The 12,890-nt window shown below is 35.4% G+C and overlaps 1 protein-coding gene and 1 pseudogene across 3 annotated transcripts in view; both read left to right on the top strand.

Moving 5' to 3' along the window:
* Positions 1-3,501: 3,501 nt before the first annotated feature.
* On the top strand, positions 3,502-4,607 carry LOC148801875 (transcription repressor OFP7-like; annotated as a pseudogene).
* Positions 4,608-7,876: 3,269 nt separating this feature from the next.
* Positions 7,877-12,890, top strand: part of LOC104594565 (uncharacterized) — a 62,236-nt gene continuing 57,222 nt past the window's right edge. Inside the window, exons 1-4 of one of the 3 annotated variants that reach the window (XM_088897545.1) lie at positions 7,877-8,265; positions 8,465-9,001; positions 9,169-9,260; positions 9,377-9,467. In XM_088897545.1, coding sequence (XP_088753671.1) covers positions 8,954-9,001; positions 9,169-9,260; positions 9,377-9,467 — 231 coding nt within the window. In that variant the 5' untranslated portion in view covers positions 7,877-8,265; positions 8,465-8,953. Of the gene's footprint in view, positions 9,002-9,168; positions 9,261-9,376; positions 9,468-12,890 lie in introns of all 3 variants that reach the window. The other 2 variants (XM_088897544.1, XM_010254901.3) reach the window with 2 other exon arrangements.

Genomic DNA, 12,890 nt, shown 5'->3' with positions numbered 1-12,890 from the left:
ATCATCCATTGATCGACAACATACTCAGCCTATAGGGTTAGATCACATAAAATTAAATTATATATATATATATTATGAAAATTAAAAAAAAAAATTAAAAATAATAATTATTTAGAAGAAAAAATCAATTGATCTATGGACATGGTAGATCATCCATAGGTCTACAATATACTCAACCTATAGGGTTAGATCACATAAAAGTAATATATATTCCAAAAAATAAAATAAATCAATTGTTTAGAAAAAAAATCAATTGATCTATGGACATGGTAGATCATCCATAGATCTACAACATACTCAGCCTATAGGGTTAGATCACATAAAATTAAAGAAATTATATATATTTTTTATTCTAATAATTACAACAAAATTAAAAAATCAATTATTTAGAAAAAATTCAATTGATCTATGGACATGGTAGATCATCCATAGATCTACAAAATAATCGATTTCTAGAGATAAATCACAAGAAAAACCTAAAATTTTTATTTTTTATTATAGAATTTCTTCAAATATTCACAAAGATTTACATATGGCAGCAAAATAGATGGGATTTTTTGCACAATAATAGCATGTCAACATACATAAAGATGTTTTCAAGCATCCAAACTAAAAAAAAAAACAAACAAACAAACAAAGCATTGGTTGAAAATGTAAAAAAAATAAATTGAAAAAACATACCTATTTTCGCTACTTTTTAAACAACCTCGAAAAACTTGTTGAATCTTTCAATTTTGTAGGTGTTTTGATGGGTTTTTTTTAGATTTTAGTCTCTAGGAATGTGAATAAAGTTTCTGGAGGGTTTGGGGAAGAAAGAGGGCTTCTGAAAATGGGTTTAGAAGCCATCTTTAGAATGCTATTTTATTCATATTTCCGCAATGGTGAATTTGTCGCGTATCAACCAATACGCGGCCGAAACATGACGAAATGGGTCAATACCAACCCGATACGAACTCGATATTGTTTCTGCACAGTGAAAATAGATGGTACATTCGATTTAGGACCGTCTCTTGTGCCGATAAGTCGAAACACTGATACGTATCAGCCAATACATGACGAAATTTAAAACCTTGCCCTATACTTTAGGGGTAGTATCAAGTTAGTACCCAAATTTCAAATCACGTCACTCTAGTACTTAAACTTCCAAAAACTATCAATTCAGTCCCTACCATTAGCATTCTGTCGATTATCTTATCACATGATGACATGTGTAACTTCAAATTATTGAAAATGTCAAAACTACCCCTCAAAAGAAGACATTGTTCATTGTCTTTTACTTAAGACTGAACCATAATAGACAATGTTCATTGTTTCCATCATCATATTTGCTCACTCTATTGTTATTTAGTGCTCAATAATCTACAACTTTTCTCTATTAGTTTTCTATCGAGTGATCAATGAGTTTGCCAACAACCTTCTGCAAACTTCGGCCACTATTCACAAAGGCAAGTCAATTTCCAATGTTTCTGGACAGAACCAACAAAGTGAAACCAAACAGCCACCCCACTAACTCACTGAGTGTCAATGATAAGGTTGCCACCCCCATTGACTCATGTGATACCCAAACTCTTAGTAGAAATTACCACCAACAACGTTATACAATCTCTAGGTTCAACAACATGAGCCAATGCCCACACAAGCACAATTCTTGGGACTCCCTTAGATGCCTTAACAGCAATGACAACCTCATCGGCAACATCAGAGCCTTTTTGTCATGCTTCCCGCTCTTCTGTTATAGAGTTATTAAATCCACTAAGGTGGCATTCAATAGTGTGTAAATATCGTGGACGGGACTATTTTGGTCCTATCCACAGTAAAATATGGTGTTCTACTATGTGTGGACGGTCCCATCCACAAAATAGCGTGGACAGGGACAAGTCACACCCCAATTTATCGTCCATAATATTTTCTCGTAGATAGTTCAAACTATAGTGTGGACAATTTGTGGAAAGGTTTTAGTGTTACATTGGTCCAATTACTCTCATTTTATTTAATGTTTTAGTAATTTATATTTTTTAATATTTTATCAATAAAATAATTATTTTTAATGTTAATTCCAGCACAAGTCCAATGGTTCTCATTTTCAACTATTTTCACTATTTAAATATTAATTTTTTATTTTTTAATATTTAAAACAATAATTTTTAATTAATTAAAAATGCAATTGTTGTCTACATGTTGGTGCCTTTTTTCAATTTATTTATCAAATAAAATGCAAAAAGTAGACATATATGATATTACTGTGTAGATCTTCCATTAAACATCTACAAAACACCACCGTGAATTTATTCTAAGTTCAAAACAATCGTGAATTGTGATGTGGTATGTATTGGTCCCCGTGATGTGAAAGTGTGGAGCATTTATTCATTTGAATTTATGAATACCATTAGATCAGATGCTTTAAAATTTTTTTATTCATATAAACAAAATTTAATTTATATGTTATCAAATATTAATTATAAAGTTGCAATTACTTATATTAGATCCTATGATTAGGAAATACGGTTTAAATATTTTACTTGAAACATATTGTGAAAATATAAATATTGAAATTGAAGGTAAAAATAAATAAATTAATAGTTTATTATTTGAAATGTATAGTTTATATGAATATAAAGCAACAGGGAATAATAAAAATTATATAACTTGTATAGCTGCATCTTCCACTTTTGAACTTGAGTCTAGTAGTGGAAGAGAACAAACTTTTTTATTTAATAAATAAGAGACAAAAATCTATTCCACCGACAACAAATTCATTTACTGAACTTAATCTTTATTTATAAACAAAATTTGTCTATTTTAGGTGATTCTTGTTTCATCTCGAATGGAACATGTAATTTTGATATTTTAACTTGTTGGAGTGAACATGCAAAAAATTATTCAGTTCTTGTTGACATGGCACATGATCTACTAACCCCTCTGGTGTCTACAATTCCACCATAGCCATGTTTTAATGTAGATACTAAGGTGTTGGGTGACAATAGAAGTTGTATGAATGAAGAAAGTCTAGAGATGTGCATCTGTTTTAAAGATTGGTTGGATGTTGGAGATAGGTTACAAGACAAACGGAGGACATAACATTACACCTGACGTTTCACTTGAAGCAAATGATCAAAGTAAAAAACAATAGTATAAAATGATGAAGTCAATATTTTTTGTATACTCAATAGTTGTATAGCATTTTTTCAAATTATTATAAATTTTATTTAATCTATTTGATATTTTTTAGGGATTATAACTAATAAGGGTAATTTTTGGGCTCTAATATCAATAAAAGTAATATTTTCAATAGAATTTAAAAACAAAATAACTTTTTAAAAATAATATCAAAGGGCATAAATACTATTCACATTCTTTATCTTGCAAACCATTCATTAACGTCGCCGCCTACCTTTAGCAACGCCTTCCTATATTTAATTAAGCATTATATATATTTAAGTTATCTTATTCCGCATGTTCTATACACTTGAATTGAAAGCTAGCGGAAGAACGAGTATGCTGATGGTGAAACATTTGAAGCTCTGAATTTCCCGATTCTTTCCGACCTTCCACTCTAGTCATTCCAAAGACCCTTCCACCATGCCGAAGAATCCGCATCCTGTGCCTTCTAGCCTATCTCCAGTGAACCCCAAGGCCATCGACATCAATTTCCCAGCGAATGCAGCTTGCCCGCACTTTCCACCACCGCTGACCGTCAGGAATCATTATCCCTTTTTGAAACATCACGTGTCGTGTGCAATAGTATCTGTTACCTATACCTGCCGTTCGATATCCGACAGTAGTGGCGGACAGCATGGAAAATCATTCGATGACATGCCAAAGTACAAATGGAAGAAGGAAGAAAATGGCATGTTGTTGCGAGAGTGAACGAAGAGAGTCATCACTGTAAAATTTACAACTCGTCGCTACCTGGGGACTCTGAAGAACATCAACCACCAATGACGGAAGTGAAGATGACGATAAAGAAGAAACAAACGAGTAAGAAATCAAAGCCCAGGATTTGTAGCAGTACGTCCTTCACCGATAGCGGTTGGTTCAGCAACAATGGAGGTGAAGAGGTTGACGATGAAGAAACCAAAACCCTAGTTTGTTTTTCTATAAGTTTATCCACATATTCTTTTTCAATCTTCAATCCACGTCTGGAAACAATACGCGAATCACCCAACATTATGAAAGGTTTAAGGGGTCATAAGAAAAACAAGCAGAATAACGTGGAAAAAAAAGTTGAAACGTCAGGTTTTCAGGAGTAACAGAGGATTTTTATATGGAAAGACAACGACAGAGTGTGGTTCACCGGAAACAGAAGTAGCGAGATTATCAATGTTCCGGAGGATGATACCATGTGTTATGGATGGGAAAGTGAGGGAGAATTTTGGGTGGTGAAGAAGTCGGAGGATCCCTACTAGGATTTCAAGAATTCAATGCTGGAAATGATAGTAGATAAACATATGTTAGAAGCGAAGGATTTGGAGCAGCTGTTGCAGTGTTTCTTATCTCTGAACTCGCAACAACACCATGATGTCCTCGTCGATGCCTTCTCTAAGATCTGGGAGTCTTTGTTCTGCAAATTCCCGATGACCAGATACTCAACTAGTTCCTTCCACTAGCCACTAGCTCGTTCAAATTCGTACGACCAAATATTAAAATGTTTCGCCGTCACCGTATTCGTTCTTTCCTTAGCTTTCAATTAAAGTGTATAGAGCATGTGGAAGAAGATAACTTAAATATATATAGTGCTTAATTAAATATGGCATTGCCGGAGGCGACAAAGATAGGATGAGGCGTTGCCGGAGGAGGCGGTGGTTGGTGGTGGCACTAACGAATTATTTGCAATAAGAATAAGATGAGCAGTGTTTTTGCCCTTATTTTATATTATTTTTAAAAAGTTAACCTATTTTTTTTAAATTTATTGATATTATGACAAAAAATTGACCTTATCAGCTATAATCCCTATTCTTAATGACATAATTTTTTATTTTCAAATTGTAATTATATTGTATTTTTTATATTTTATTAATTTATTCAATTTTCCAAATTGAATATTTCATTCATCCAACCATTGTATGCTTTGTATCATTCAAATTTAAATGAAAGAAAATTCATATTTTTCTTCCAATTTGTTATCCACTTCGAGTCTTTGCCTCTTTACGTCTTAATTGGTTAAGTTTTTTTTTTAATTTATTTGTTAGATTTCTTATTTTTTTCAAATAGTTCAGAAGGGAAAGTTAAATATTTTAGTTTTACTTGGCAAACAAATAAAAAGAAAACATGGTACAACCTACAACTTGCCCACCCTAGGCCAACGGCATAACACGAGTCCACACGAGCTTGGGCCATGGGCCATGCCTGGCCGACCGCCCCCCTCCCCCCCCCCCCCCCCCCCACAAATTATCACTGAGGAGGGGCGATATGAACCATTTTACACTTTTATGCATCCATACTAGATGAGATCAAACAAGGTCCCAACAACAATTGCTACAATCAGTTAGATATGGCTCGAATTGGGATTAGATTGGATCATTACCTTGTAATTTGGTTAAAGTGACAAATTGGTCCCAAACTTTAAAATGCAACAATTCAGTATCAAAACTTTCAAAATGTAACAATCCAATACTCAAACCTTCAAATTGTGACAATCTAGTATCTATTGTTAAATAGTCTGTTAATTAGCCATTAAGTGACATTTGAAGAAGTAAAAAATGCCCTAAGAATGCCATATAATTATCTTTATCAACAATCCAAACATTAACAATAAAATCAACATTCCCAAATTATAGATTATTCTAAATAGTCATCGACTTTTTTTGAATAGAAGAGGCTAGGATTTGGGATTGATCGACTGTTCAATTTTTTTGTCAATGTTTGGATGGTTGATACAGAGAATTATATGGCATCTAAAGGGCATTTTTGACTTTTCAAATGTCACTTAACGGTTGATTAACGGATTGGTTAACAATAGGTACTGGATTATTATATTTTGAAAGTTTGAGGACTAGATTGTAACATTTTTAAAGTTTAGGTACTCGATTGTCGCATTTTAAAATTTCGATGACCAAATTGTCACTCGGGCCAAAGTAAGGGTACTGATCGAGAAATTTCCTAAAAAAATTAAGGATAAATTATAAAGACCCCCTTAAACCATGAGGTATGTGATAAAGACCCTACTTTATTTTGCAACAAAGACCCCTTCTGTAGTATGATCATGAGACAAAACCCCCTTCCGTTAGCTTTTCCTTGAAATCTGTGGTTATAAAATTTTTTAACCCCCGTGCTACCCTTGTAATCTTCCCCGAGCTCACGAACAACAGGGATAAGAGGAGAGAAAGGGAGATCAGGGATTATCGCCGTTGCTGTTCTCTACCTGCAATATTTTTCCCTCACTTTGTTGATCGCGTCTCTGTATTTTTCCTCAACATCAGATCCGGTTTTGTCTTTTTTCACTTCGTCCCGGCGGAAATTGTGAGTCTCAGGCAAAACTTTACCTTCCCTGAATTCCTGCCTTGATCATGTCATTCTGTTTCAATCAACATTAATTTGGAAGTTTTAACACCGTCTCCGGTTGCGTGGTGTTGAAGCAATGTGCAACATTTGCTTCCGACGAGACAGAATAGTGGTGTTGATGCAATGTGCAACACTTGCTTCAACACCACGCAACCGGTGAAGAAGCCCACCTTCAACATTAATGGGCAGCACACCTTCAACTTCAAGCAAGTGTTAGACTGTCAGTGTCTTTGTTCACCGCTGCCTCCGACGACGTAGGCCGTCCTTTTTTATCATTGTCTCCGGCTGCATGGCCATGTTTCTATGATAACATAAATTTTTGTTTTTCTGTAAACTCATGGACAGTAGTAGAAAAAGAGTGCTGATCCAAACAACCCCCTTCGCCCAAGTTTAAACAACAAGGCCGAGAGATATCTGCATCCTTACCACCAGTGTCCTTTAAATACACGGAATGGAAGTTGGCAGAAAAAAGAATAAAGGAGAAGGTGAGCACGTGATCTGCCAAACCCACCCGTAAATCAAAAATCGAATTATTTTTGGTGCACCGATACCTTACAAAATTTTGCTTTAGCCAATGATCCAATGAGAGGAATAATTGGGACGATGGTTTCGAACTTCTTACTACCAATATCTATTAGATATGAATTTTCTAGCATTTGACTCCTTACGGGTGAAGGATTTAGTCGTACACTTGAAAGATAACCCAGAAAATCGAAGGAATGATTGGATAATTGATTTATATGGATCTGTCGGGTTGAGATCACAAGTAAAAATGACATTGTCAGAAATTTACAAGGTGATATTTCCATTTATTCATCAAAAGAGGAGTCCCTTTTGAAGCCAGTATGGATTTTCCTTGATATCTAATATAATGCATGAAAGGATCCTTGACCAACCATAGGATGGTTTGATGTTATATTTTTCCATAGAAATGGATTCGCTCAAGAAGGGCTCCAGAAGATGTTGATCGTAAATGAAAAGATTGTTTACGAAAAAACACGAATATAGATTCGCATTCACATACATGAGAATTATATAGGAACAAGAAGAATCTTTGATTCCCTTTTTTTCAAAAGGGAACTAGATTTCTTTGGAGTAATAAGACTATTCTAATTACGATACTTATGGAAAAAAAATCGCAATAAATGCAAAGAAGGAGTATCCTTTACCCAGCAATGACGAGTTTGAACCAAGATTTCTGAATGAATGGGATAAGGTATTAGTAGATCTAACACATAATTTAAACGTGATAATTTATCTTCTAAAAAAGAGAATATTAAATGAATTGATCGTAAATAATGAGATTTTGTTATTTCTTTAGAAACTATCATTTGAGAATAAAAATTCTTGCTGTATCCAACACATTGAGTTTGATTAGAATCATTAGCCAAAAAAATCAAATGATATCCAACACATTCCGTTGATTAGAATCAAATGATTCCGCGGGTTCATAAAAAAATCGGAAAGCTCCCTGCCTTTCCCTTTCCATAAGCCATTATTGTAGCGATGTTTCATGCCCTGTGCGCACCTGTCGCACGCTCTGATTCTAATAGCTTACTCCAGGAAGTGTAGGGGAAAAACTTGAAAGAACAAATCTAAGCGAAGAACAATATTAGTGTTACTGTGTTAGTTGGCTTGTTGAGAGAATCGTAGTTCATCACGTGTCGCACCTTATCCGGTCCGGGCTGCGTAGCACCCTACCTAGCTAGATATCGGTGTTATGGAGATCGAGCGCCTGGGCACAGACATGGCTTATTTTGAGAGGTAGAGAACTTGCCGATCTCCCTTTCTCTCATCCCCTATAGCCTCCGGAAGAGCAACCCCTCCTCCTCCACTTCCACCGCCGCCGCCTCCGGAAGACATGACTTTCACCGCTGCAACTGATTGCAGCGGCGAATCCACCACCGGCCTCTCTCCATCTTTTATTATTGTTTTATTTTTCTATTTCTTCTTCTTCCCACAGTTGACGCGCCCTCTGTCACCGCCGAACCAGTTGCTGCCCTCTGACTTCCGCCGAATCAATGTGAGTTAGACAATGTTTTTCACGAGAAGGGCGTTTTTGTCTCACGGACTCGCGATCATAGTACAGGGAGGTCTTTGTCGCAAAACAAAGTAAGGGAGTCTTTATCATCATAGACCCATAATATAAGGGGGTCTTTATAATTTACCCAAAAATTAAATAGCTCAAGTTTTTGTGCCCAGCCCCAGCCCGAGCCCGAAGACTGTAATGTAAAATACTGGCTGGGTTGGTTCGGGTTCGGGTTGGGGCGCCCAGTCACACCACCGTCCGCAGTGGTTCTTTTGCAGCCCTAAGTGTAAAAGCCCGCTAAAACCCTCCTCCCCAACGACGTCCATCATATATATTCCAATTTCCAGTTTAAACAGTTACCTGATTGATTTCTTCGAGCATTTGTTCGAGCATTTGGAGTCCTCGCAAGAAAACCCAGGATAAATGAAAAATACTAAGGCGCTGGTCTTAACATTCGCAGAAAAATGCAAGGTTTGTGTCTCTCTATCTTTAACATAGACACGCATAGGCACAGAGACATGAACACATTTTAGTTCTTATCCAATCTGTTTTCGGATAAATTTGTAGTCTGTATCTCTTACAATCTTACTCTTTCGTATATGGAAAATATATTCTTCCTCCTCTTCTTCTTGTGTTAGAATCTTATAAGAGCTGTAACATCATCACAGAATATATTAGCTTCTAATTGGCAAGGTTATCTTAATACCATCAAAACTGACGCCAAAGGAAGGTAAGCTTTAATCAGAAACATTACGAAGAACTCTTTATTTAATGACTATGGTGTAACTTCAACCTATATGGTGCACAAGGAAATAACATTCTTGTTTTCTCCCATGTTTGTGATAGCAAAGAGGACATTTACACTTCAAAGGTTAAGTACTTATTTAAGAAGGGCAAGCCATACATCTGGGTACCAGAAAATGATTTGCACAATGTGGTACGCATTTTATTTTTCGCTGAACGTGGTAAACACTCTATCGTAGTGTAGTTTGTTGTTATTAGTTATCTGTCTACTAATTTATATTGTTTACAACCATATCAAGATCCAGCGACGTTAATTGTTATAATAAATTTGACTCCGGCTCTTCTTTTGTGGGATTATTTTAAATGTACGTTCTGCTACAGTTATGTCTTTTTTTCCCCTTTTTGTCAGACAAGCAAAGAGCAAGAGTTTATGTTTCACACATTTTGGTCTTCTCTAGATTGAGTTAGCAGAACTGCTGCCTTTTGCCTGTAAAGGCTTAAGAGCTTCTTTTGTAAGCTGGGACAAGAATTGGTTAATGACCAAGGATACAAATTTTGTTGGAATTTCTGAACCTCTGACATTTTGTTCTGATTTTGGAAGGAACAGAACAAAATACACGGTATATTATAACATTAGGTAAAATTTTGTTGGCATTTATGGAACTCTGACATATTATTTCATTTTGGAAGGAACAGAACGAAATACACAGGGAATATTATATAACACTAGGTTAAAAGTAAGATGATTTTTTTTGCAATTAGATAAGACAGAACATGAATAATGTAAGATTAATATGAAATAGAAAACAAGGAAAGAGAAAAGAAAAAAAAATCAAAATAGATAGGAGTATAAAATATTGGATTTTCCCTTGAAATTTCAAACTGACTACAAAATTTCAGAGAAAATTTTGGTTTCAGACAGGTGAAACCTAGTTGGAAATCAAGATTCAAATCCTTGCTAATGATGGGGTCCTTTATACATTGGAATACATATAACAGCTGATAATTTGAAATAGCAAATTTAAACTCCAAGTTGGACTTTCCTGCCTAAACCATCTACGCTATTTTCATATCGACTGTCTCTTTCATTTCTATGTGGTGAACTTGCTGGTGTGGCAATGTTTGTAACGTGACTGCCTCAACAAGTATTATTTTTGCTAATCTATATATGCAATTTTATGATAAGCTTAACATGCTTTCATAATCATATAGAGGTGATTGCATAATCTTTTTCCATTAGGGGCCATTACTTGGTGTAATGGTCAAATCTCGAGCTGTCAAGCGTGAGAACACGGGTTTGAGTATGATAGTGTCTACTTTGTGCAAAAAAATGTTAAAGTTAGGACTGTATCCAGTTCACCCCTCCCAAGATCCCAGATGGCTGGTACCAATGTTGGGTAATGGCATAATCTTTTCCCATTGTTCAGAATGTATGATTCTGAAATTTAAAAAAAAAGGTGCTTTGATGAAAGAGAAATGACCAGGGGAACACCAAGTGATGCTTTCTTGAAAAATTTTGAGCACCTGAAGTTTTTACAGGTGACTCCTCTGGTTAATACCATGGTTCAAAGTATAAATATGCAAATTTTGTTATTGAGAGCTTCAGCTCACCGAAACTATTATTTTTCTAAACCTTTTGGTCTGATGTTTTGATAGGGGTCCTATAACATCTTCTTTTAACATCTTAAAACATTCAAATCACCCAACTCCCATTATATGCCATTTCAGTGACTCCAAGATACAATATGATGCGTCTGATATGGGGTGTATCATATCGATACTTTGAACCTTGGTTAATACCAGTGTTTTAAAGGCGCAATACGCAAAATTACAATGTTAATAAAAAATATAAACTTAAAATTTAAAATAAAAGTTTTAAAAAACCTATTATCTAAAATTAAAATACATAAACATAACATGTAAAGTGTATCCAAATGAAAATTTAAAAATAAAAGCAAACATATAAAGCATTTTCAAGCATGTAAAACCCACAATCTGTTTTTCTCCTTATTTGCATTGCTTCAAGTAGCTAGTGTGATGTAAAACATATTGCATTCTCGATTCTATGAGTCGCCTTTGTACCACGCCTCTCGAGGCAAGCCCAAACAAGTCTATGTTTGGGTCTAAAATTCTTATTTCTCACATAAAAAATAATGATTTTATAACTTTCATTGCCTTTTAAGAAGATATTTTACTGCAATGAATGAATGAACAACATTAGCAAATAGGGGGTTCTCGGAAAGGCAATGAAAGTTATAAAATCATTATTTTTTTTATGTGAGAAATAAGAATTTCGGACCCAAACATAGACTTGTTTGGGCTTGCCTTGAGGGGCGTGGTTGGGGGTACAGGGGCTCCGCCCCTGGCCCAGCTGTTAGACTGAAAAAAAAAAGCAAAAAGCGCAAAATTTTAAAAAGGCGCACGCCTAGGCTGAGCGCATCAGGTGCATCAGGCGTGCACCTTTTGAAAGGGGTGCGCCTAGGACCTGGGCGAGGCGCATACCCCAAAATGCGCCTCGCCTGTGCGCCTAGGTGCACCTCTTAAATAACTGGTTAGTACATCAACAAATGTTAAAGGGATCATCTTGTCCAACAGTGGGTCATTCTTTGATAGTAAAATAAAAATTTATTAAAAGAAAAAAGAAATTACAAGAAAGGTAACCAGAAGCCACTCAAGAGAATAAAAAAGCAACCCCAAATACAAGCCAACTCCAATCTCTCAACGCATCTCCAGAAGACAAACTGAACACAACCAAACACAAACCAAATAGAAATAAAAAAAACGAAAATATCAAACTCCCAAACAAACAAAAACCCAACAATATTGGATTTAGATTCCAACTTGGCATAAAAAAATTGCTCCATTAGTTTCTCTTGTGGATTGAATAGCAACCTCTTTGCTTTTTTGGAAACTTTCTTTGATTTCTTCACCTTTTTGTTAGGCTCAACCCCAAATAAACTTCCTTTCAGTCTGGTGAAAAAGTTTTGAAACCTGGACAGTTCAGTTATTTTTCTTACTTATGATACGTCTTACTGCATTAGGAATCTTCTTGAGCTCCTTCAGGTCCTTAGATCTTGCATTGATCCTCTCCAACTCCAAATTGCATTCTTCTCAAAGGTGAAAGGTCAGATCTGCAATCACCTCTCCTTCTTTTTGAATAGCATCCTTTGCAGCTCCAAATGATCTCATCCTACATAGTGCATCCTCAAAATCCTAAATTAAAACCAGCAGTGGGCCATCCCTGGTGACCTAGCAAACTTAGATGACTGTCGGCTATTTAAGAGACTTTAAAAAAAGGGTGACATTCTTTGGAATTTAACTCTCGTCATTTATTGGTGTATATGGAAAGAGAGGAATAATAGTATATTTTTTAAGGGAAATGGTGTGAAAGCCAAGTTTTGATCAGAAATATTGAAAAATAGTTTTCTTGTGGGTTTCTACTTAATGGACATTGAAGGGCTCCAGTTTTCTAATTTTTGTAATGGGTGGGAATCCATTATCTTTTGATACATAGAAGGGGCGGACATTTATAAATGGTTTACAGTAGCTGAAAATATACATTTATACTTTTTTTGTAATGGAGCACTTCTGTCCCCTTTTCTCCTTTTTTTGTTTG

Source organism: Nelumbo nucifera, chromosome 2 (assembly GCF_055504915.1).
Source record: "Nelumbo nucifera cultivar China Antique chromosome 2, China Antique-T2T, whole genome shotgun sequence".
NCBI classification, from domain to species: domain Eukaryota; kingdom Viridiplantae; phylum Streptophyta; class Magnoliopsida; order Proteales; family Nelumbonaceae; genus Nelumbo; species Nelumbo nucifera.
Note: the sequence above shows the minus strand (reverse complement) of the source record. Positions and strands in the feature narration are given on the sequence as shown.